Source organism: Cornus florida, unplaced genomic scaffold (genome assembly GCF_030987335.1).
Source record: "Cornus florida cultivar Cherokee Brave unplaced genomic scaffold, ASM3098733v1 CherokeeBrave_3.0.0_Hap2_Chr11, whole genome shotgun sequence".
NCBI classification, from domain to species: Eukaryota; Viridiplantae; Streptophyta; class Magnoliopsida; order Cornales; family Cornaceae; genus Cornus; species Cornus florida.
Window position 1 is genome coordinate 88627912 of NW_026775581.1, and position 23894 is coordinate 88651805.

Below are 23894 nucleotides of genomic sequence, written 5' to 3' on the forward strand. Positions count from 1 at the left end.
CTCTTTACCTAATAAAAATGGACCTATACGAATATATTAATTATCACAAAAATAAAGTATTAAGCTCTATGGTTGAGACCCATCTAATATATATATATTTAGAATTCAAACAAGCAAATAATTTATTAAAATTTTCTTTTGCCAAAGTGTGACCTCTTTATGTGAAAGAGAAGGCAGTCCATTGAGTCAATTTGGGAGATGGATTCCAATATGATCTAATAGCACCTCATCATCGCGTGGATACGTACACGTAAATTGAGCCAGCTAAGGAAACACTGGATATCCTCATCTATGTGGCAACTGCACTTTATAATTAATTACTCTATTATTTATTATTATTATTATTATTATTATTATTTTGGTTCAATCATAATTAGTTCTTCAACCATATGACTTAAACACCCTTTTATGCTCCCATTCTGAAGTTTTATTATTTTTATTTTTCCCTTCTAAACTAAACTCGATCAACTTAAACTATATTAATTGTATTTAACAATAATATGTTGAAATAATTTCTAAACTCCAATTTCATACTATAAAACATTGCTTCCTGATTTTTCAATTTCTATCTTTTGTCTTAAATTACATAAATGTATAAAATAGAAATTAAATTTAGCAAAATGACACACTCCAATTGTGTACTTTTGTATTATAAGTTATTATAAATGACGCAATTGTCCTTCAAAAAACACTCTTACTACAACCTAAAATTGGAGCAAATTCATAATTCACAATCAGAGAATCTCGAATATGATCTTGTGGATTGATCTATATCCAATTCATATAAAACAAGATACTACAGAAGTAAAATATGCTTTGTTTGGATTAGTTTTCAATTTTAACCTTAAAATTTTCATGCTTGCATCTATTATGAAGATTAAATACCCAACCCAATTTGAAAGTGGAATAAAAAATATTAAAATGAACTTTATTTAGATCAAATTTCGAGCCAAGTTAACTTCATTTTATGTCGTTATAATTATTCCAATAGTACTTAATTATAAAAATCAAATTGAGTGTAAAAATACTAAATTGCAACAAATATCACATATTAAAATTTATTATTTACAGGGAGCTGAGTAATCCAGTTAGTAAAAACACTTCTTGAATTAAAAATTTTAAATTATTAGATAGTGCATCATACTCATCACATTTATACTCATTTTACTCTTCATTTGAATCGGATATAAAACACCTTTAATATTCTCTCTCGTCTGAACTCGCAACACTCTAATTGTGTCGAACCACCTATCCGGGATGACAACTCGGATTCTTCCGGATCGTAAACTTGACGTGACACCAAATAAGTCTCACTCTAATACCAATTATAAGGACCAATCGCAACAAGTAGAAATTGTAATAAGTATGACTCCAATACCCGTTATCGAATCTTTTCTAGTTTGCCAAGGAAAACAAACAAAAAAACAAACCACATACATAAATGAAAAAATTGTCGTGGCATGTCATGTCAAGTAACTCACAACAATGAAACAACAAAAGGCTCTTTCTGTAATTTCACAGGTGACGACGCGTAGCGAACAGTATTTGCTCTTCCTACGTCAACCCCCGCCCTACACAACTGACAATTCCGACATTTTTCGTCTCCTGAAAGAATTGGGAGTTTCTCTCTATATATATCTCATATTCCGGCGACGATCTTTATCCCGGTTAATTTTTTCCTTAAAATTTATAAAACTCAGGCATATTCATCGTCCTTGTTTAGGTCAATCGATTTCAACTTAGTACAGCCATGAATCCTGAATAGTAAGTTCGCATAATCTTTTTTTTTTTTTTTAAATTTGATTTTTAATTTTGAATCAAAACCATTAAAAATGGATAATTTATTCTTAATTTTGTTAAATTCAGTAGGTGTTTGATATAATTTATTTAGATTTGTTATGTTTTTGATAGATACATCTTGATATATATATATATATATTTCTTTTGGTTCTATGCTCGTTTTTGGTAACTTCCTTACGGTTTTGATAATTAGGTTTTTATTCTTGTTTTTTATGCTTTTTAAGGGGATTTGATTTGACTACATAGATCTACAGAGTTTAGTTTCAGATCCACTGACCGATTATAGTAAAATGTATTGGGTATGATTGAAACATATAATTCTATGTATTGATCACTCAATGAATAATAAAATCTTTCTGGATGCTGCGAATTCCCTATGCAAAATATTCTGTCGGGATATATGGAGAATATGGCTGAAACTCGGGTAAAAGTAAGATTTTTGTTTTTTAGGAAAAAATAAAAAATAAAAAACTATTTTTTTATTATTTAATTTAAAAATCTAGAAAATATTTTCAACAAGTTTGTTTAAAGGTAATCTGAACAATTGAAATTTTTGAAATTTCAATGTATATGAATATGGCTGCCCAAACCCATTCAGATATTGGTGTCGAGGAATAATGTTACATCGTCATTCGTCAATAGATAATTTGCTTTAACATGTAGCATGAATCTCTACACTCACACTGGAAGAGAATGTTTACACCCACTTCTTCTGAACTAAATAGGTTGAAACAATCACTCAGCTATTGATTGTGGAAGGTAGTATACATACTTGGATGGATATTTTGGTATGAAGGTCAACCAAATTGTGGTTTTTATCTTCTTCTTTTTTTATAATTAATTAAAAAGGGAATTGTTGATGCATATAAAGTGCTTGATAAATAAACCTGAGAATACTCCTTTGAATACAGTAATGAAAGATATCCAGTATGTTAAGCAGATGCATATTCATAGAAAGAATCACTCCTGTAGCTTCTTCTTCCTTTTTTTTCTGTTAAAGTATTGCAATCCTGTTGGTTATTTAGTATTCAAGCCTCATTGTATTGGACAAGAGATGAAGGGGATTGTGCAAAAAAGACTCTCAAGGTTGTATTTTTCTCAGGAAAAGTTTAATAAATCTGATCGGTTTACCATAAATAAATAAATAAAATAAAGAATGAATTGTTAATGTGTTATTGCGTGAATATATGTTAACTGATATTTTTTCCAATATGAAATGTTAAAAAAGGGATTTTTTTTTTTTTTAAAACCAGGATTTCTGGTTATTATTGAAATTTAGGCATTTCTAGATTGAAAGTGAAGATGTACTCTTGTATCATCTACACATGAACAATTTTTAGATTGCTTTATTTCCAAAGATTCTACTTTTGTCTTTGTTTTGAATAACATGTTGGATTGTTGACTCTCATTTTTTTTATTTAATTTATTTGGAACAACGAGAGGGAAAAAGAGATAGATTATAGAATGTATGTACATTGTTTTCTGCATAATTTTTCACATTTTATTTTTCTTTATGAAGGCACATTTTCACTTCTCTTCATTTAAGAAATTATCTTTATACAAATATTTTGGTCTCTTGTGTGCAAATTTGTAGCGACTACCTGTTTAAGCTTTTGCTCATTGGAGATTCAGGTGTTGGCAAATCATGTCTCCTTTTGAGGTTTGCTGTAAGTTCGTAGTTCTTATATCTCTTTTTCTTTTCTTTTATGGACATATTAATGTATTAGAATGTTTTTTACCTTTATTTCATTCCCTTATCCTACAATGCAATTCTTTAGCAATTGTTATATAGTTTTTGAATGCTGTCACTTCATAACGTGTTTTATTAGTTCCCAGTTTTCTGCAGGAAATAGTTTCCATAAACAGTGTTATTACTTATGGCTACTTAGGGACCAGAAGTAATATGTTCTGATTTTGTTTGGGAAACAACTTCATTTAATGTATAAGCATAATTTGAGTTGTAGTTTTGTTCATTGAACAGAATTCCCATCATAAACTGTGATTGATAAATCTTCTCTTTCACCATGTCTATTTTTTTGTACTATCTATAGCCGAATCTTTTATGATTCATGTTCAAGACTTAGGAATTCATATAGTTGACAATTTGGAGGAACTAAGCTTGGTTAACAATGGTATAGCCTAATAATTAATAATTGTTTCAGAGAAATCCCATATATTATAATTCTGTTAACTATGGTATAGCCTAATAATTAATCATTGTTTCAGAGAAATCCTATATATAATAATTCTTAGAATGGAAATATTTGTAGAACTGCAAACTCACATTGATTATTTTTATATTTATAATATTTTCTCGCATGCCATATTTTGTCCTATGAAATGCATACCAATCAATTATAACTAGACAGGTTGCCTTCAGCATTTAAGTTAACAATTACTATATTTTTAGAGTTATAATTTCCATTTCCTTTTTGCTTGAGTTAGCGGACACAAGATATATAGTCTTTGGAATTTGAAAATATTGTGAATAACATGTCTCATCATTTGCTTTTGTGCAGGATAAAAACAGTTTGGCCAATCACAACTAAAAAAAAATTAACTTCTAATTATTTTACTAATTTAATTATAAGATTTTATCTATTACCACGAAGTTTAAGTGGTATCTTCCCCTCTTTTCAAATGGAAGATTGAGGCTTCAAGTCCGGTTAGGGACAATAGTGGATCTTGAGCAACTTACCTGCAATTTTTTTTTTAATTAATTATTGATAGAATTAGTTTAATAGAAATTTTTAATAATTCTATTAGTTTAACAAATTAATAGGATTATCGAATATTAATTTAGTGCCTCTACATCTATTTTAATTTAATAAATTAGGCCCCAATAATCCTTAATTATTAGAGAGTCAATTGTATTTGAAAAGGAACTGGTGGGGTGTACATTGGAGGGGTGGATATAATGAGGTTTATGACTACATCAGTTTTATAGTAGTAATTAATATTGACTAGTAATAACTTCCGAACAAGTGTAATTTTAATATGGATAGCCAAGGTGTCTTAGTGAAGTTTTTTACCAGGTGAAATTACAGTTCCTTGTGAGTTCTGACAATGCTTCAATTTCAGTGTTGTGAAAATGTAGTTTTCTAGTAATTGAAGTTTTCTGGTCTTCACGTGCCCAAATTCAGTGCAACATAAATAGTTTTGATTAAGATGTATACTCATCCCCTAACCAACTTGTTTTTATGGTTTTCCAGGATGATTCATATCTTGATAGTTACATTAGCACCATCGGTGTTGACTTTGTAAGCAATCATTTCTAATGCCCTTGGCTTTAGCTTACTTACTGGTCAATCTAATGTAAATGTTCACTAAATATTGTGTGTTTTTTTTTATAATGTAGAAAATCCGCACTGTAGAACAGGATGGAAAAACCATTAAGCTCCAAATTGTAAGTTTTTGGTTTGCCTTTGTTCTGCTTCAAGTGCTGTACGGATTTCGATTTCATATTCATGATCACATGTATATGGTTTCTACCGTCTTTGGCACCTTTATTGAATTGGCTATTGGTTCAAATAAATTTTTGGGTTGAATTATGTTCTTTTGTTGATATGAGGGGTTTGTTTGGTTAGACGGAAATTAGTAATGGAAAGTAATAGTAAAAGAAAGTGAAGTGGAAAAGAGGAAAAAGTTTCCAATATGCATATGGTGAGCATGAAAAAATTTCAGGAATTTTTTGGAAAAATATTATTTTGTTAGTTTAGATAGCATGAAAGTGAAAAGAAAATGATTGTAAAAAACTACCCTTGTGATTTCAAATACTAGAAAAATAAATGAATTTGTGTATCAATCATCTTTATACCCAATTGTATATATTTAATTTTGGCAAAAAAAAAAAAAGGTTAAATGTTGGATTATTAAAATTAATGATATATAATTCAATAGATAATTGAGGAATTAGAATCCATTTGGATAATTTCCCAATCAATAACTTTTGCACTTTGGACTCTTAAGTATATTATCTGCATGGACAATTATCTGTAACCTTCTCACTTGGACTCTAATTCTCCAATGAGTAATGCTATCATGAGAGCCCTCTCATTGTCAGCTCTCCTTGTCTAATCAATGAATTGAAAGATTTATTAAATAACTTATTTGAATTTTAACACATCTCAAAAGATTGTCTCAATCCAATGGTTAAATAAGGAGAGCTTGTGCCTCTTGTCATGAGAGGGCTCTCATGATAGCTTACTCTTCTCCAATTGTCTTTCTCAGAAATGATTACTGGATCGCTTCATTGGGGAATTTATTGCTGAAGAAGAGGAAGATGTGTTTATTGTGTATATATTATATAATGCTCTAAACAAATACTTAATATATATATATATATATATATATATATATGTAGGTATGTATCTATTACCGAAGAAGAGGAAGATGGTGAAAAGAGAAAAGAAAAATAACTTTAGGGACATAATAGAAAACTAAAATATAAAGGCCCAACTTTTGTGAGAAACTAAATTTTTTGTGTGTTTTATACGAAAATGTTTTGGGGAAAAATCAACCACTTGCGAGAATGCAAGAATTCTAATTTCCTAAAAAACTTCCTTTTCATCCTATCCAAACTCATAAAACATTTAAATATTTCCATTTTTTTTTCCTTTCCTGCTACTTCTATCTAACCAAACGAACCCATGGATTTTTATTTCAGTTTCACTATTGATGAAACTTCTGATCTAGATTTTCTTGAAATCCCTAGTTAAGGAAATTTCCTCTCATGTTGAAACAGTACTGAAAATTTTATGAAGGCATAAGTGCAAAATTAGTAATTTGAAAGATGGTTCTAGGCTTCTAGCTTGAACAAAATCTAGAAATAGACATCAAGGGCTTAGCTTAAGTAGTATTTCTTCCCCCTTTGAAATTGAAGGTTGAGTGTTTGAGTCCCAATGAGACAATAATGGGTGAGTTTGTGCAACTTATCTACCAAACAAAAAAATTAAAAATCTTGAAATACACCATATTTTCACAATGGAATCTTACTTTAATGACTTCATTTTTTCTTTGGAGCCTGGATTTGTTGTGACGTTTTGAACATGGTGTCATGTCTCTGTTATTATGTTGTTGCTCACAACTCTATCAACCCTTGCTGCTTTTCTCTGGTCATGCAGTGGGACACAGCTGGACAAGAACGTTTTAGGACAATTACTAGCAGTTACTACAGGGGGGCACACGGCATTATTGTAAGTAATGCCTTTTCTCTTTTGTTTAGCGTCACCCCTCCCTGAGTGTTTTCTTTTGCAAGGAAGAAATGTTTTTATGACATCTTTCTGACAGGTGGTTTATGATGTGACGGATCAAGAGAGCTTCAACAATGTTAAAACATGGTTGAATGAAATTGATCGTTATGCAAGTGAAAATGTAAATAAGCTTCTAGTTGGAAACAAGTGTGACCTCACAGCGCAAAAGGTCGTGTCCTATGAGACAGCAAAGGTAATCCTAGTCACCTTTATGTTTTGTATTTTTTTTGTCGTTAATGGAGCTCTTTGACTTGTCCCTTACTGTCTGGATTTTGTGCCTTCTGTGGTCAGGCATTTGCTGATGAATTAGGTATCCCTTTCATGGAAACAAGTGCTAAAAGTTCCACGAACGTGGAACAAGCTTTTATGGCTATGGCTGCTGAAATCAAGAACAGGTGTTGTAGTTTTGTGGTTTTTATGATGGATTAAAGAAATGTGCAAAACTTAAAGATGAAAATTACCATAGAGATCTGCTAATCTCCTTTACGTCGTACCCTTTTTTTTCTATATTCCTGAATTGATCGGTCTCTCTCATATTTTGATTTTTCAATACAGGATGGCAAGCCAACCAGCCATGAACAATGCTAGGCCTCAGACAGTGCAAATCCGAGGACAACCCGTCAACCAAAAAACTGGTTGCTGCTCTTCTTGATGGACAAAGTGTTGCACAGCTAATAATGCCTAGATGTGTACTACATGGAATGTAAAACTAGTGTTTTTTTTTTTTTTTTTTTTTAGTGGTTTGATATGAATTAGACTTCCGTCATGATATGCTTTCCTTGTCCTTGGAACCCTCCATTATTTTCTATGTATTTTGTTTTTAAAGAACATCTGTGTACAAAGTAGGAACCGTGGTGAATAGCAGTATCTACTTTTGCTCTTCCCCCTCTCATTTAAGTTCCATATTGCTTGGAGTCTCCATGCATGGATGCTGGCAATAATTGAATAATCCCATTATGATTGAAATTTCTATGAAAACTTCATTTATCAGGTGATATAGAAGAAATTGGTGGCTTTTGAATGTCTTTGGATGCAAATCTATATTTCAACTTCAATCTTACAATTTCAGACTTGCCTAACTTGTTCGAGGGCAATTTGGTTTCAAAGAGAGGAGATCCGAACTGGATATCCCCATGAAAAGGAGGCAGTTTGGCTTTTGAATGTGTTTTATGGCAGGTGCCGATTTGGTGCTTCCAAAAGCAACATAAATTTAACCTAATGTTTTAGGTTCTATTGTGTTATAAAATATATCTCTGCAGTCTCTAACCTTCAATTTCGTAAATTTATGGGTTAAATGAGCTGTGAAGATGTGTTAGGAGTGTAGAGTGTATAGGAACCAAACTTTTGTATTCTATTTTAATATTATTACTGAATAACTTGGCATGCTAATTTTCATAAATACGATCCTAGAAACCATTAATAACTTGAAAATAACACCACTGATAAAATATCTTATTCGGAAATGCAATGCAAATAAAGAATATTTTGCTTGATGTTCAACAGAATTACATTGATGCGTATCAATTGGTTTTTAGGACGAGGATATAAACTGATCTGTATCATAGAGCTAGGCATCAGAACATTGCTATTCGTTCACATTAATTTTGAATCCTCATCTGGATTCAGACTAGACCATCTTTCTTGCAATGTCAAATATGACTCTGGTGTTGGAAAAGACTTCAAAAACTATCGCATATTGCAGGCTTACCAATAATCACCACAGGAACAGATGCCATCTTTGAAATGATGAAACCTTGTGGTATCTCTCACAATGATTTCCCTCCCTTCTAATACTGATATGTACTTTATGGCACGGTGGCAATCGCCACATATTCTCAAGTTCTTGAACACCCGGATTGGAAACCCTAGGGGGATTCTGATCAGCCCAAAAGCAATTGCAAGTTTCTCACTGTGCCATAATAGGAGTTGTTCTTTTTGCTCTTCCCCCACGTCATGCAATGCAAAATCAAGGTCTGGCACATAGCCTGCCAACTTCATCTTCATCTCCAACTTTTTCAATTTTTCATGTATCGATGCCAGCTCTGGGTGAACCCTATCACATGATCTAAATTCATGAACTTCACTCATTATCTCAATCCAACTATAGCCCGGTGTTTTCACAACTTCATTGTTCTTCATAGATCGTCGAACCCTAGCAACATGGTCCCATCTGTTCATTGCAGCATAAACGTTAGCAAGCTGAACATAAGCAGCTGCACTTGTAGGATCGAGACTAAGCAATTTCTTGGCAGCAAACTCAGCCAGCTCCATGTTCTTGTGAACCCTACAAGCACCCAAAAGGGTTCCATATATAGCAGAATGCGGCTTGAAAGGCATTTTGTTTATCAAATATATGGCTTCGCCTAGCTTGCCTGCTCGACCAAGAAGATCAACCATACACGTATAGTGCTCCGGCCTGGCTTCAACTCCATAATCCTTTGTCATTGAATCAAAATACTGAACACCAAGATTTACCAACCCTGCATGGTTACAAGCTGATAAAACTCCAACAAAGGTAATCCAATCTGGCTTGACTCCCTTATTTCTCATCTCATCAAACAAGCTAAGAGCTTTTTCACCAGCACCATGTTGAGCATATCCTGAAATCATAGAGTTCCATGTAACAACATCTCTACGTGGCATCTCACGAAACAATTTTAGTGCATCCTCCAAATCTCCACACTTACAATACATGCTAATCAACGAAGTCCCAACTGTTGTATCATAAATTAATGGAGATTTGTAAACGAGCTGATGAACTTGCTTACCCAACTTCAATGCAGATAAATTGCTACAACCCAGTAGGAGGCTACTCAAGCTTGATGGATTTGGCTTGACCTCTGACTCCAACATTGTCCTGAAAAGCTTCAAACCATCCTCTGCTCGACAATTTTCAACATAACCTGCAATCATAGCATTCCATGTGACCAAATTCTTTGCGGGCATCTCTTTAAACATTTTCTCCGCCAATTCAACCTTCCCGAATTTCATATACCCAGTTATCAATGCAGTACAAGCAATTACACTCTTAACCGGAGCAACTTGAAACAACTCGACTGCTGAATCCAAATCTCCCGATTCCACATACCCCGATATCATTGCATTCCACGAGACACTATTTCTCTCCGGCATGACTGAAAACAACTCTCGGGCTTTGCCCATCATCCCATTCTGAGAAAGCCCCGAAATCATGGTATTCCAAGACGCTGTGTCCTTAACCGGCATCGAATCAAATAAAGTCCAAGCGGCTCCAATATCAGCATTATGTGTATAACAAGCTAACATTGTGTTGTATGAAACAGTGTCTGGTTCAGGAATTCTATCAAACAGTTGGCGGGCTTCTTTAACCTTCCCGGGCTTTTTTGAATACCCGGCCAAGATTGAATTCCATGAAATTGTAGTCCTTACAGTCATGTTTTCGAACACGCCGAGGGCTGATTCCAAATCACCTGATCGAATATAATTGGTGATCGTCCTGTTCGATGAAAAGACATCACTGAACATGCATTGATCAGATGTTGTGCATTTGTTTGATACATGGGTTGTTCTGCGCAGAGTTGGTGGTGAAATTGTCATGTTACTGGCGGGAACCAAGTGGGTTTTTTGTGGTGAGGATGAAGAAGAAGTGGGAGGAAGGGTTTGTAAGTTTGAGTTGGCATCTGGGTCGAGAAATGTGAGAGTGGAAAAACAGTAATTTTGGTGTTTGGGTTGAGGGAAAGTTGCGAGGAAGGCTAAGGAATGATGGTTCCGCTTACTAGTTCTAAGATGATTATGATACATTTGTCATGGTTGGAAGAGACAGAATGTTGTGTCAAAACTAGGACAAATGACTCGTTTAGGTTATAAAGTTGAAATAGAAATGGAACATCTTCCTCACACACAAAAAAAAAAAAAAAAAAAAAAAAAAAAAAAAAAAACTTATTTAAACTGTTCTTTGTTCACTCCCAAATTTGTAAATAATGGATCCCACTATTTATCTGCACATCCCAATCGTTCAACTCAAACTTAATAAAGTGGGCTCGAATCGCTTGATAATTTTGGTTTGAGTTTGAGTTTTGAGAAAGTTTAATTCAAAATTTTTAATTTAATTTCTTTTAATTTCAAATTCAAATCGGATTCAATACTCCCAAACATAATACAGCCGAATTTAAAAGAAACTTTTTTCTAATTTCACTAATATTCTAAGATTCTAAAGAAACTTTTCTCTAATTTCACTAATATTCTAAGGCTCTAATTTCTCTAATTTCACTAATATTCTAAGATTCTAAAGAAACTTTTCTCTAATTTCACAAATATTTTAAAGAAACTTTTCTCTAATTTCACTAATATTCTAAGACTCTAATTTCATGCAACCGGGTATAATTTCCTTAACTCCAAATTCAAAACAATGCTTCGGTACTCACAATATCAAAGTGTATTTGATATGAAACGAATTTAAAGGGTACTCACAATATCAAGTGTATTTGATATGAAACGAATTTAAAGTACTACGGAGTATTTTAAAAAATAAGTTTCGGACCATTGTCAGGACTCAGGTACTAATAATTTTCTTATAAAAAAATATCATTCTTGTTTATTTTTTTAATTCCTATTTAGAATCACCACAAGAACGCTATTAATTTTAGTAGTTCTTTTAATAACCAAGCTACGGAATTTCAAAAACCTAAAAGAGCATGGGGCATACATTTTGCAAAACGCAGTAATTGCCAACACATTCACAGGATGATCAATACCAGACATCCTCATTTGGAGAGGACGGCATATAACTGGACTATCGGTAACGAAAAATATACAGATGTTAACAAAGAAATCAGGCACCAGTGGCCGTCTTTCAACCTCCTTAGATCATGCTAAAACTTGCAGCTAACCTTTATTGATTTCTTTCTTAACAAAGCACTTGAGTGAAAAAATTCAGTAAGAACCAAATCGGTTAATTAGAAACAGAATAAGTGGGATATCAGAGTAACATACTCATGGACTCGGACATGTAATCACAGGTTTAGAGAACAGTGTACTACGTAAAACTAGGCCAATATAGTCCAAAGTTGAACAAGTGTGAAGAAACACTCCCTCACATCCAACCAGTTTTCCCAACAATTGGGCGAGCGAGAAAGAAATATATTAGGTGAAGAACGAGAAACCCAAAGGAGAGCAAGTGACAGAAAAAAAAAAGAAAAAAAACTTGCATGTCACAGGTCATCTGAAAAGAGACAACAGTTCTTAACAATATATCAATATCCAAAACAAAAATGACCCCACAAGATAATCCGAGATATAAAAATAGCCCCTAACACTAAATTTGTTCGATGAAAGAGTATCCATGAAAATTCAACATCAAGATGAAACTATGGGCACAAACCCACAGAAAACATCTTAAATTTACACTCTTTAACTGCATGTAAGTTTTAAGACAATTTGGTACAGAACACAATGGACCTGTGAATATCCTGCCTCTGATGAGCCCTCAAGGGTCAGTCATATTTCCCAACAAAAGAGAAACCAAAGGGGCTGAGAGAGGCAGGAGGTGGAGACTCACTTAGCACCCAGTGAAGGGAACTGGCCAACATCCTCAATGGATGGGGCCGCCACATTGTTCACCATGTTTCTCCCACTGAATCCTCCTCCTCTTGGACCCCGGCCACGTCCCCGGCCACGACCGCCGGGGCTGTAGTACCTTTCCCCTTCAGCAGGCTTCAGAAACTCATTTATGCTGACAGACTGCACACACACAAAAAAAAAAAAAAAAAAAAGCAATCAGAAGTCGCATCAACAACAAAGTGATGATTATTTTTTAGTTGTAACAACAATATCCTAGAAATCAAGTCCTAATTCAATAATCAGAACAAATTCTAAAAATAAATTGAAGAAAATTAAATTCACGTATATGCAAAAAAAAAAAAAATGAAGAAAAAAATTTGGTCTTGCATTAATTGCTAAATCAAAATTCTACAAAAAAATAAACAATAAATTTAAACATTAATTGAAAGGTGTAGGTAGAGGATGTGTTATCCCATGTGGCACTTGCTACATCACTTAATAATGGCCCACATTGCAAAAAAGTTTAGTCAACAAGAAGTTATGTGGCACTTGTCACATCATCAATAAATATCAAAATTATCAAATAGAAGACTGGAGACTTGAAGACCTGAGGGGGGTAGGACTCGGGAATATTTGGAATCCGATAAGATACTTGGTTTGGTGGATCAAGTCCACAGCCCATCGAGAAAGACAACCACTCCCTCATAGTGGATCAGCTAACTTTCGATTTGTAGAGAGAGACAATTCGACTCCCATTCATCCTATCCTCACTTAAACCAACCATGTTAATATTATTTAAATAATTACCCTTACTACATCAACAATCACACACACTATTATTATCTCCCATCACTTTATATTATTTTCCTTTGCGTTTTAATAAATGTTCATATACTACCTTAGCATGCCATCATCCACCCTCACTCACTCAACCTATAAATAAAGGCCAACGGTGAACTTCCACACTGCCATCCTCTCTCTCTTGTATGTATCCAAGTGTCAGACATCAAATTCCCAAACGAAAGACACATGGACACTACTAAATATTCATATTATCTAATTTTTTATTTAATTTACAAAGTAAAATCATTTACATTACATAGTATTTAATATAGGCATTTAACTTGTTTAACTCGTTTTGAATCATTTATATAATAAATTTGAATCATTCGATATGCTTTTTAGGTGCATGTCAAACCAAAAGTGTCGACACATATCCCATACCCATGTCTGGGTATTGTGTGCCCGACACGGGTACTTCAACTACTTTTGAAGAGTCCGTGTAACATAGTCTCTAAGTTTGCCTCACCTAATTCAGTCCACTCAGGACTTCTGCTATGTTAAAGTAACGACTCATATATATATAAAGAATCTCATACAAATAAAAGGAGATGTCAGGATATCATTATAAGTTCTCAAATTAAAAATATATATATATGTAATATTCATACATTATCCTGCAGTTGACAAAATCTGAGCAAGCAAAAACTAAAATAAATTATCAGGTCAGAAGGTTGTAATGTCTCACTAGAGTCACTACCACACCTAAATTTGAAGAGAGTTATGTAAGAAAGCATGGAGTAATAGACCATTAAAGGATAAAAATTCGGACACTTTAGGGGTCATTTAAATTCCTAGTTGTATGAAAAAAACAAATTCCAAAACGATGAAAATTTCACACATGCCTCTATGAATTGGCAAATTTGATGAGGCAGGTTCATGGGGATAAATAAACTATTAGCGCAAGAGTCCACAGCAGGGTAACCAGAATCGCTGGAGAAGCACTCGGGAGGGAGGCACAAAGTGAGGAAGTTAATGCACCAGTAGGATAACTTATCTTGGCCCTCCGGAACGCTAAGTCAGATTCTATAAGATCATCCATTTTGGATGCGACTAAAAATATGTGAAGATTGTAAAATATTGAGATATCATGTCAGGCATCAAATTCCCTCTAAAAAGGAAAAAGAATAAGTCAGGTAATCCCCATAACAATGAGACGCACAAAGGTAGAGCAGAATTGCCAAGATGAATTTCATGTGCACCGGCCCAAACCGTCCCAAATATATGCACCAAAGCTATATGCAGTGGGAAGACAGTAAAGGAAACAATCAGACTGAAATACTAAACACACCTTTTTGGCTCTCTCTTCTTTTTCAGCAGCCTCTCTACGTTTATCCTTCTCAGAACCCTGACAATAAATGTCAACACAATCAATACACTTGCATTGAGTTACACTGACTGAAATATAGAATAACATCAGTTAAAATGACATCTGAAAGTGATACTGGGTTTCACCAATTTAACAAAGATCTCATCGTCGCTCTTCTTGCTTGAAAGCAATTGCATGGATTCAAATTCTTTGTCCAAGTCAACCTTCCTTTCCTCAGCCTTTAGCGCAGACAGAGCCTTCCTCTTCTCTTCAAGTACCTTCTCATACTCTTCCAGAGTCATCTCCTAATATGACAGAACAGGAATATAATGTAAATATAGGCACACTTCAGCTAAATATACTACACTTTACATATAGCTGTCAGAATAAACATACTAACGATCATGCAGAACTTATTAGTTTCTCCCATTTCTCTATAACATAACAATCACAAAGAATTCGATGTTCCAATCACAGGACTTTGTTTTACAGTTAAAAAAGCAAGAGATTCAAATATCAAGTTCATTTGTTGCTAGATTAGGTATGCACCCACTGTCCACCAGCAAGTAACTACTTATTTGTATAATGAAGTTAATGAACATATTAATTTGTATACCAACCACCCCTGAGATTTGCCATAATTGCACACTGGATGAAACTTTTCAAAAATCTTGCACCGTGGTCCCCATATGTTTGATCACTTGTAACAAATACCCCCTCCGTCCAAAAAACCGTTTGTTTAGTCTAAATTACATGATCTGACCAAAATACCGATTCCTCCATTTGAAATGACTTTATTACCCATACAATGACATTTAATTACCAAAAGAATTTTAAACACTGCATCCCTTATTTGGAGAATATTAGGTCTGAGATATCAGAATTCCAGATTGCTTTTAAGACCTCTTTTCATTCGCGATTATCCTTATTGTCCCAAAATGTGTCAATTCGTATACAAATGAGATGATTATAGAGGTAATAGAAGGTGTGGCAAGTGTTTGAGCTTCTGGGAAGAAGATAGAGGTGGGCAAAGTGGTCATTTCATATTTTGGTGTTTTTAATGTTAAAATATTCGGGGTATAAAGACAAAATCACTCAAAAAGTTGACTGTTTCTGTTAGAGGGGAGGTCATTGCAAAATTTTTAAAAAGTTTCATCCGTGTGTCATTACAAGATTTTTAAAAAGTTTCATCCGTGTGTAATTGCAAGATTTTTAAAAAGTTTCATCCCGTGTGTAATTAGGGTAAACCCTAATAATTAAAAGTTCTTTTTGAGAGAAGGATTTAAGTTATGATGCACATGCCATAGATTTATGGGTCAAACGCAAATGGTTGAAACTATCAAATGGTCGTCTTCTTTTCCTTCTTAAGCTATAATTAATTTATGCCAAAAAAAAAAAAAAAAAAGATTTATAGAATCGCACACATCAAAAGTCCTTCAGCACATGTGCATATAAGAAAGCTGACAAGCCTCTTGTTTGTATAATTAATATATAATACACTAAATGTGCACCCACAATAAATATTCCTAAACATTCTTTCTTTATTTAATTAACAGTCCAACTCATTCTGCAGTTTCTCTCTCAAATTTTCTAGGGCAGGTCTTGGCTATGATCCAATTTTGCTATTGACACATAACAGGATTGTGAAAATCTCAACCTGTTAGTTAACATTTCTGGTTCAACATTATGTATATGAGATTGTTGAAGTAAACAAAAATAAGTTGCAGAATAGGTAACAAATGGATAAACTTGATCATCTTTAAGTTCTCACTTCACAAAAGGACTTGAACATGAGGCAACGACGATGGGTGGAGTATATCGAGGACTATCACCCAGGAAAGGCCAGCGTTGTGGCCGATGCCTTGAGTAGGAAATCACGTAGGAACTTGGCTAGCATTGCCATCCGGGAATGGAAAACTAAAATCTTATTTTAATAACTAGTGGATATACACTAAATTGAGATCAATATTAATTATATTAAAGCTATTACATGCAAAAACTATTATATATTTTTTATTGATTAAAATGTTACATTCATATAAAAAGTAAGGGCTAAATTACCAAAAGGTAAGGGGGTTAATTACCCCAAAATCCCCTGAGGTTTAGAATTTTCACCCATGGATGAAACCTTTTGAAAAATCACTCTGACCTCCATGTCAGAGTTTGTATCGTAATCGACCATTGTTGAATAGACAAAATCTCATTTCTCTCTCTCTCTACCCTCTCCATCTGTATCATTTTCTCTCTCACGCGCAAGCACACAAAACACATATATAGAATTTTGTTGGTTCTGATGATACACTACACTGCTTCCTTTTCTCCTCCTCATTTCCAGTCAGTATCCATGGAAAGCACACAAAACCCACATTCCCATGCCCCTAAACAACCATACCCATTAATCCCAAACCTTCTCGTAAGCCCTTAACTCTCTCAAACACTTCAAAACTTCATTTGGTTGCGAATTCAAATGAGAAAAACTTCATGAAAACAATAAATGTGCCATTTCGGCATGCTGCCCTACTGTAATTCGACAATCTAGTAGTGTCTCTAGGTATTTTTGGAATGGAAAGGAGCTAAAAGAAATTCTGTTGATGAAAATGTTTTCAACTTTGTGGTCATTGGGTTCCATTTTCGAAGATGTGTTTCCGAAATTGTCGAGAGAGTAGTTTGGCAATTAGGAATTTTTTTCTCAAAAGGGAAATTAGTAGGAATTATTTGGAGTATGTGAAGTGGAAATTCTTATATAGGCTCTTTGGTTCTGCACTTCAAGATCTTGCAACTGAAATTAGATTTAACTGCCATAAATGTGTGTATGAGTATATATTATACATATATATATATATAGTACTAGTTTTTAAGTTCTCGTCAGTTTTGCTGTTTTTGATTCTGCATGCAAATCTGTATACAAACACATACATATATAAACTTATTATATATTTATAATTCTAAAATTGCAGTGAGAGAGGGAAGATGAATTAACTGTAAATTGTAATGTGTAAGAGACAAGTATATACTAAATGCTTCATATAATTTAGTAAGTTTATAAATTTTGCAGATTAAATTTTATGCAAATAAAATAATGTATATATCTATATACAATTTTTAATCATGTAGATAAAATGTGTACTAAAATGTTATAAAAATGTTCACAGATGATTTTTAGTAATAAATTTAATAATAAATTATACCAATTATATTACTACAAATGGCAGTTAACAGTGTGTGTGTGAAGTGAGAGAGCAAACAAGGTCGTCCCCTACTGCAAATGGAGGGCAGTAGGGGGGAAGAGACAGCTTGGTTGTTGAGAAATGGAGGGAAATGTAAAATAAATAAATAAATAGAGCCAAAATACATAAATGGCAGTAGGTAAGGATAAGGAATAGGTATATAAATCATTACAAAAAGTTTACACGGTTTTTTTTGCAATTTTTAAAGTATATAAGGGTAATATTGGCACTTCAGTCTAACTTTTTTTAACACCTCTAAAGGCCACTTATCGGCAGGGGAAAATCTGTGATTTTTTCAAAACCTCAAGGGAGGTTGACGCAAATTTGACCAAAGTTCATCCACAAGTGAACGTCAAATCACAGGGGAGGTCAGGGTAATTCACCCCAAAGTAAGACATGCCTAAATCATCACCCATTGAAGATCCCAAGAGACATGTTTACAATCAAAGAGGCTGAGATTTGACCAAGCCAGCTCAATGTAGAGAGAAACTTAATAAATTTTACACATTATTGACAGTAGGTGCTAAAACCGATTACTATTAAAATGCATATTTTTATTTATAAAATTCAGTGAAATTTACCAAGTACATATCCTAACTCGCATGTAGTTAACATTTCATATATGTTACTGAAGTTGAACAAATAACAATTTACCTTTTTTCAGATAAATTAAACAACAGTATACCAACAAGAAACTTACAAATGGTTGATTACGAAGTATCAGAAATGGCATTTAAGTCCCTCTTATAACTAGAATATTTCCTCATTACGAAGTCCTCACTTGGAAATAAAAAATTCATATCCTTTGGCAGGTAGTGTTGTGAACCAACCTAGATGTAATTGTAACATACACATTTGAATGAGTTGATACCTGGCTATTATCTTCAGCAGTACAAAAGGCATATAAGCAAAGGGACAAATGTTTTCTACCAGATGATCCCCTCATAATACTGACTCATAACTATTTCTTTTCCTTTCTAATCTTGGTAAGTATCAGTTAAAAGAAATAGGGAGAAGAGAAATTTCCGGGGGAAAAAAAAAAGAGGAAGAGAGGTGGGGGTAGGTACTAGCAAAGCCACAACTCTGATTGGTTGACCTCACTCAAAAAGGTTCAATGAATTAAATTTGATTAATTGAGATTCTAGAGCTTATAAGCTTTTCAATCCAACATGACAATTCCTATCAATGCTGGAGTACTCAGTCCCGGAACAAAGACTCCTTTAAAATTCAAATCCAATGAGTCGTAGAATTATAAGTTTTCTTCTATTCTCATACCTATTGTCAGCAGCCAAACAGCACTTCAGGGAATTGAAACATAACTTTTTTAAGATGACATATGTCAAACATGTGCAGATAAGAAATTCACCTTCTCCTCAGGCTCCTTCTCCTCTGGCTCATTCACTGGATTCTCCTTATTGGCATCTTCAGCATCTTCCTTTCCCAATTGTTTCTCAGCATCCACAGTCTTCTCATTTTCATTAACAGGTTCTTCAGTCTCCCTAAATTTGTGGGGAAGAAAAAGATAGATGTTGCCAAATATATTCAAATAGTTCTAAAATCATATAAAGGAATAAAATCATACCAAAAGTAAAGAGTCTAACATAAAGCTAAGAGTTCAAAGAGAATCACTTACGGAGAAATCTCATCAGTTGGAGTTCCCCAGTTTCCACGGCCAGCACCCTCGCGTTTGATTTCATTCCTTCACAACAACGCAAATTAATAAGGTGGAGAGAATAATACAAATAGAGAATCATGAAAGCATAAAAAAGAATTAACAATGTAAGCATAACAAAATAGAGAATCATAAACTTGTACAATATAATCAAGTGCAAAAAAATAATAATAAAAAATAAAAAGGGAAAAAAGAAGAAGAAAAACTGACCCACGTCCGGTCCCACTATGACGTTCAAACGCCCTCCGTGGGCGTTCTCCTTCTACAACTTCTCCATTGCTGAAACCACCACGGCGGCCACCACGGTAACCACCGCGAGGCCTATCATACCCACGTTTTTCGGAAGATTTCCCAGCATCTCCCTCCTCAAGTGGTCTGTACCCTTTAGAATAACCATTGCTGTTGCCAAATGGATTCTCATTATTGACTGAATCTCGATCAAAACCACCTCTACCAGAATCACGATCGAAACCACCTCTACCAGAATCACGATCAAAACCACCTCTACCAGAATCACGATCGAAACCACCTCTAACAGAATCACGATCGAAACCACCTCTACCAGAATCACGATCGAAACCACCTCTACCACGTCCACGCCCAAATCCACGTCCCCTACCACGGTCTCCACGAGGAGCTTCACTCCTGGCCTCCCTCACTACACAACAAAATCACATATACAAGGAAAAATCAAAAATAAAACACAAAACCAAACAAATTTCTTCAATAGGACAATAAATTTTTCTTTTCTATTATTTTTTACTTTTTTGGTGGGACGGGGCGGAGAGGAAATGGCGGAACAGAAAATATAAAAATAAAGCCTTGTGAGGCAAATCCTTTGGGAAGTATACATAAAAATTGAATAAAATTGCCAACAGCTATGCATATTCTGACAAGACCCCACAAGAGAGTGAGAGAGTACTGCCATGGAAAAGAAAATAAGGAGGAATGATAATTTTATGTAAATCATCACCCCTATAAGTTATGTATAACCAAAAAAGGACATCAGGAAGGGCAAAATATGAACATCAAACTAATGCATCTGGTTTAGAAAATTGGACTGGAAAACTCTTTGGATCTCCATGACAGAGAAAAGAAAATATGTGAAACCAAAATTTGACTTTTTGGATGAGTCATTTAAGCACACCTTTTCCATTGATATGGAACTCAATTTAATATTAAATTTGACACTAAAACTAAAATGATGGTAGTTACAAGATGATGGTGGAGCTCTTATCAGGATGCTATATGGAATGCAAAAAAACCTGGTAGTGGTAGAGATTGCAAGTCACTGAGCGTGGTATGTGGTTCAAGTATATGGATGGTGAAGGTGGAGAACAACATTGAAGACAATGTTTGACAATAACAAAATTCGTGAAGTTAATGTGAAGAATTTCATTATAGCAGTGGTGGACAAAAGTGATGCTAATGTTGAGAACAATAAACATCTAGTGGTGACGATAGAGACGTGCCGAAATTGGTGCGGTTATGGTGGTGAGGGCTTTTGTAATATCAGAGATGGAGGTGATGGTGGTGAAAATAGGGCGTGCAGGTGATGAATTTGTTCAAAAAAACCATATATAGGAACTGTGGACGTGGACCAATTCAATTTCCATGGAAATTCCAAAGATGCCCCAAGAAAACTAAACCCACTTTGCTTGATCATCATTTGATGAACAAACTCTCCTTCACTCAACACCAGCAATCATACAGTAGTAGGGAACAAAAACCACAAATATGAAGCATGTGCTACTATCTAGCCAATCAATAGATCCCTTTACAGCTTGAAAGGTATAAAAAATCAATACCACTGAAACACAACAGAAAACATAAACAATGACAATATTATAACAGTAAAATTCAAAATATGATGTAATTTCAGTAACATTTTTGTCAATCATGGTGGAAGTGGAGGAAAAAAAAAAAAGTTAAACCAACTCTAATATAAAAAAAAACTAAATCTATGAAAGCAAAAAAAAGTGCAGAAACGAAATACTTACTGCTCTATTTTTTTCTCTCCGTAAAAGGATTGTTGAACACCCCATAGGGCAAATTCAATAACAGTAAAAAATTTATATTTTTTTTTCAGTTACCACTCACACTGATTCTAAGACACAGTAATATATATAGAGAGAGAGGGAAAAGCACAATAACTAAATGTAGGAGGGTATGCATATCTCTCTATACGCGCGCGCGCGCGCGCACACTTAAGAAAAAAACAATAACATTTACAAATCTTTTTCATTTCCAACATCTTTCAAGCAACCCAGAAAAATCAGCATGTGTATCCAAAATTACATATGTTATACATGCATAGCAAAGTGCACAATATGATTCGGAAATGAAAGAGAAAGAGAGAAATTGATGAATTTACCAGACTGAGCTGGAGGGAGGGGCTTGGAGGGCAGCTTCGCCTGCTTAGCCGGCTGAGCAGCGGCGGCTTGAGGCGGAGCTGGAGACTTCTGAGGCGGCGGGAGCTTCTGGATGAGCTGATTGACGTCGTCGTTGTCGTCGTCACCGAGAAGATCAAATGGGTTTGTGGTTGCCATTTGTTATTCGATATATAGATACAGAGAGATAAAGCTCTCAACTTTGTGAAGACAGCGAGCAACCACGAAACCCTAGTTATTATTAAACTCCATTAATGGATCTGATAATTTGAATACAACAATAACTTAGAAATGATAACGGAAATAGATAGATTGAGAGAGAGAGATGGGGGCTCTGAAAACCCTAGCCGAAGTGGCAGAGATTCGAGAAGGACCTAACTTAATCTTAAAAACCCTAGTGGGATGAGTTAGGGTGAGGGTGGCTTCACAGTAGCAAGTGAGGCTGTCACCATCAACCGATGTAGATAGGAGTTGGTCTGGTGGCCTTGAGATTCACACCAAACATACCGGGTCGGGCAAGAAAAGTGTACCAGATACCAATTAAGATCTTCACATGGGATTGTGTGTTACATCATGCATAAAAGGTGCGGGTAGGGCATAAGTATATGCTCGTTTGATACGTGGTTCGTATTGGTCAATTTATATTGACTTTGTTCGAATCTATTATACCGCGATTGCTCTCTATCTTTAAAAAATTACACTTGCATTAACATAAATCATGGTTTCGGTTTGTAATTCTTTTTTAAATGACCGATATCGTTAAATATTCTCATGAATCGAATCGGCCGATCAAGTCAGCTGTATATCATGGTTTCGGTTCGTAACCCTTTTTCAAATGACCGATATCGTTAAATACTCTCATGAATCAAATCGACCGATCAAGCCGGTTTTCGCCAATATTTACTTGTGCGTTGATAAGACAAACATTACAGTTTTTTCCATCCACACACACTAATTTAAAGGACTTATATCTCTTTCAATACTCTCTCTTAATTTTGTGTACAATGGCTATCTATATTTATAGGTGAATTGGAAAAGACTTAGAGAGACATTTTTTTACTAATATTATTGCTTTACAAGTATACAAGAGACTCTTGTTACAAATATTCTGGCCCTACGAGTATTTTATAACAAATGATAGACTTCTACCTAAATAATACAAAGAAAGTGAAATACAAATATATTATATATATTTAAAAAAAAAAAAAAAAAGTATAATAATGTTAACACTAACATCACATCTCTCACAATGGAGCATATAATTATTATTTTTTTATTAGAGTCAAACACTTAATTTTAGAGAGCACAAAGAATCAAAATGGAGGCCTCGTGATCAAACTTCCCACATCCAAGGTACTATACCCCCCTTTACTCAAGGGTGCCTCCTGATGATAAAAACCAAACAGCTAAAAGAAAGTGTTTTCATAAATCACATTTTAGTACGACATTAGGAGGTGTCCATTATGTGTACAAGGATAAAGAATTCTGATTTTAAGCTATGGATACATTTTAATTTACCAAATACTTGTTCAATAACATCTAAGAAATGTTGACTCTTTTGTAAGTTTTGGTGGATCCTGATATATCTTCAATTATACTGCATATTATTTATTTGTCCAAGAATGACCCTACAAGCTTGTATCTTTGAAGCTGGCTTGTATCTTAAAGACCCTAGAAGCAGACCCTGCAAAAACGAGTCCGATGCCTAATCAATTCAAGGCCCACTGGCCCTGTTTCAGCTTTCCCGATACAGGCCCAACTGCCATGTTCATCCAAAATAGACTCTTGCCAAATGTCTCAATTTGAGGGATAGACTTATGTGTACGTTTAATATTTCTTTATTTGTGTCATCAATTAATTATATCA

At 34.3% G+C, this 23894-nt stretch overlaps 3 protein-coding genes across 3 annotated transcripts; 1 reads left to right on the plus strand and 2 right to left on the minus strand.

Moving 5' to 3' along the window:
- Positions 1–1549: 1549 nt before the first annotated feature.
- On the plus strand, positions 1550–7945 carry LOC132281216 (GTP-binding protein YPTM2). Its single transcript, XM_059782939.1, has 8 exons — positions 1550–1764; positions 3395–3467; positions 5013–5060; positions 5159–5206; positions 6924–6995; positions 7090–7245; positions 7344–7447; positions 7608–7945. The coding sequence occupies exons 1-8, from the start codon at positions 1751–1753 to the stop codon at positions 7702–7704; spliced, it is 612 nt and encodes a 203-aa protein (XP_059638922.1). The 5' UTR covers positions 1550–1750; the 3' UTR covers positions 7705–7945.
- Positions 7946–8472: 527 nt separating this feature from the next.
- On the minus strand, positions 8473–11020 carry LOC132281215 (pentatricopeptide repeat-containing protein At4g16835, mitochondrial). Its single transcript, XM_059782938.1, has one exon. It carries the CDS (start codon positions 10830–10832, stop codon positions 8757–8759), a length of 2076 nt encoding a protein of 691 aa, XP_059638921.1. The 5' UTR covers positions 10833–11020; the 3' UTR covers positions 8473–8756.
- A 1231-nt stretch (positions 11021–12251) lies between these two features.
- On the minus strand, positions 12252–22408 carry LOC132282733 (RGG repeats nuclear RNA binding protein A-like). Its single transcript, XM_059784500.1, has 7 exons — positions 22013–22408; positions 19849–20296; positions 19600–19665; positions 19333–19465; positions 14886–15044; positions 14722–14778; positions 12252–12770 (listed from the first exon to the last, which is right to left on the minus strand). Exons 1-7 carry the CDS (start codon positions 22185–22187, stop codon positions 12585–12587), a joined length of 1224 nt encoding a protein of 407 aa, XP_059640483.1. The 5' UTR covers positions 22188–22408; the 3' UTR covers positions 12252–12584.
- Between the last annotated feature and the right edge of the window lie 1486 nt (positions 22409–23894).

Excerpts from the sequence above, each read along its gene's own strand:
- LOC132281216 (XM_059782939.1), top strand. Across the intron at positions 3,468-5,012 it reads GTCTCCTTTTGAGGTTTGCT|GATGATTCATATCTTGATAG; the intron begins GTAAGTTCGTAG and ends ATGGTTTTCCAG. Across the intron at positions 5,207-6,923 it reads AAACCATTAAGCTCCAAATT|TGGGACACAGCTGGACAAGA; the intron begins GTAAGTTTTTGG and ends CTGGTCATGCAG.
- LOC132281215 (XM_059782938.1), bottom strand. The coding sequence starts at position 10,832 with ATGTATCATAATCATCTTAGAACTAGTAAGCGGAACCATCATTCCTTA.
- LOC132282733 (XM_059784500.1), bottom strand. The coding sequence starts at position 22,187 with ATGGCAACCACAAACCCATTTGATCTTCTCGGTGACGACGACAACGAC. Across the intron at positions 19,466-19,599 it reads CCAACTGATGAGATTTCTCC|GGAGACTGAAGAACCTGTTA; the intron begins GTAAGTGATTCT and ends CCACAAATTTAG. Across the intron at positions 12,771-14,721 it reads AAGAAGAGAGAGCCAAAAAG|TCTGTCAGCATAAATGAGTT; the intron begins GTGTGTTTAGTA and ends GTGTGTGTGCAG.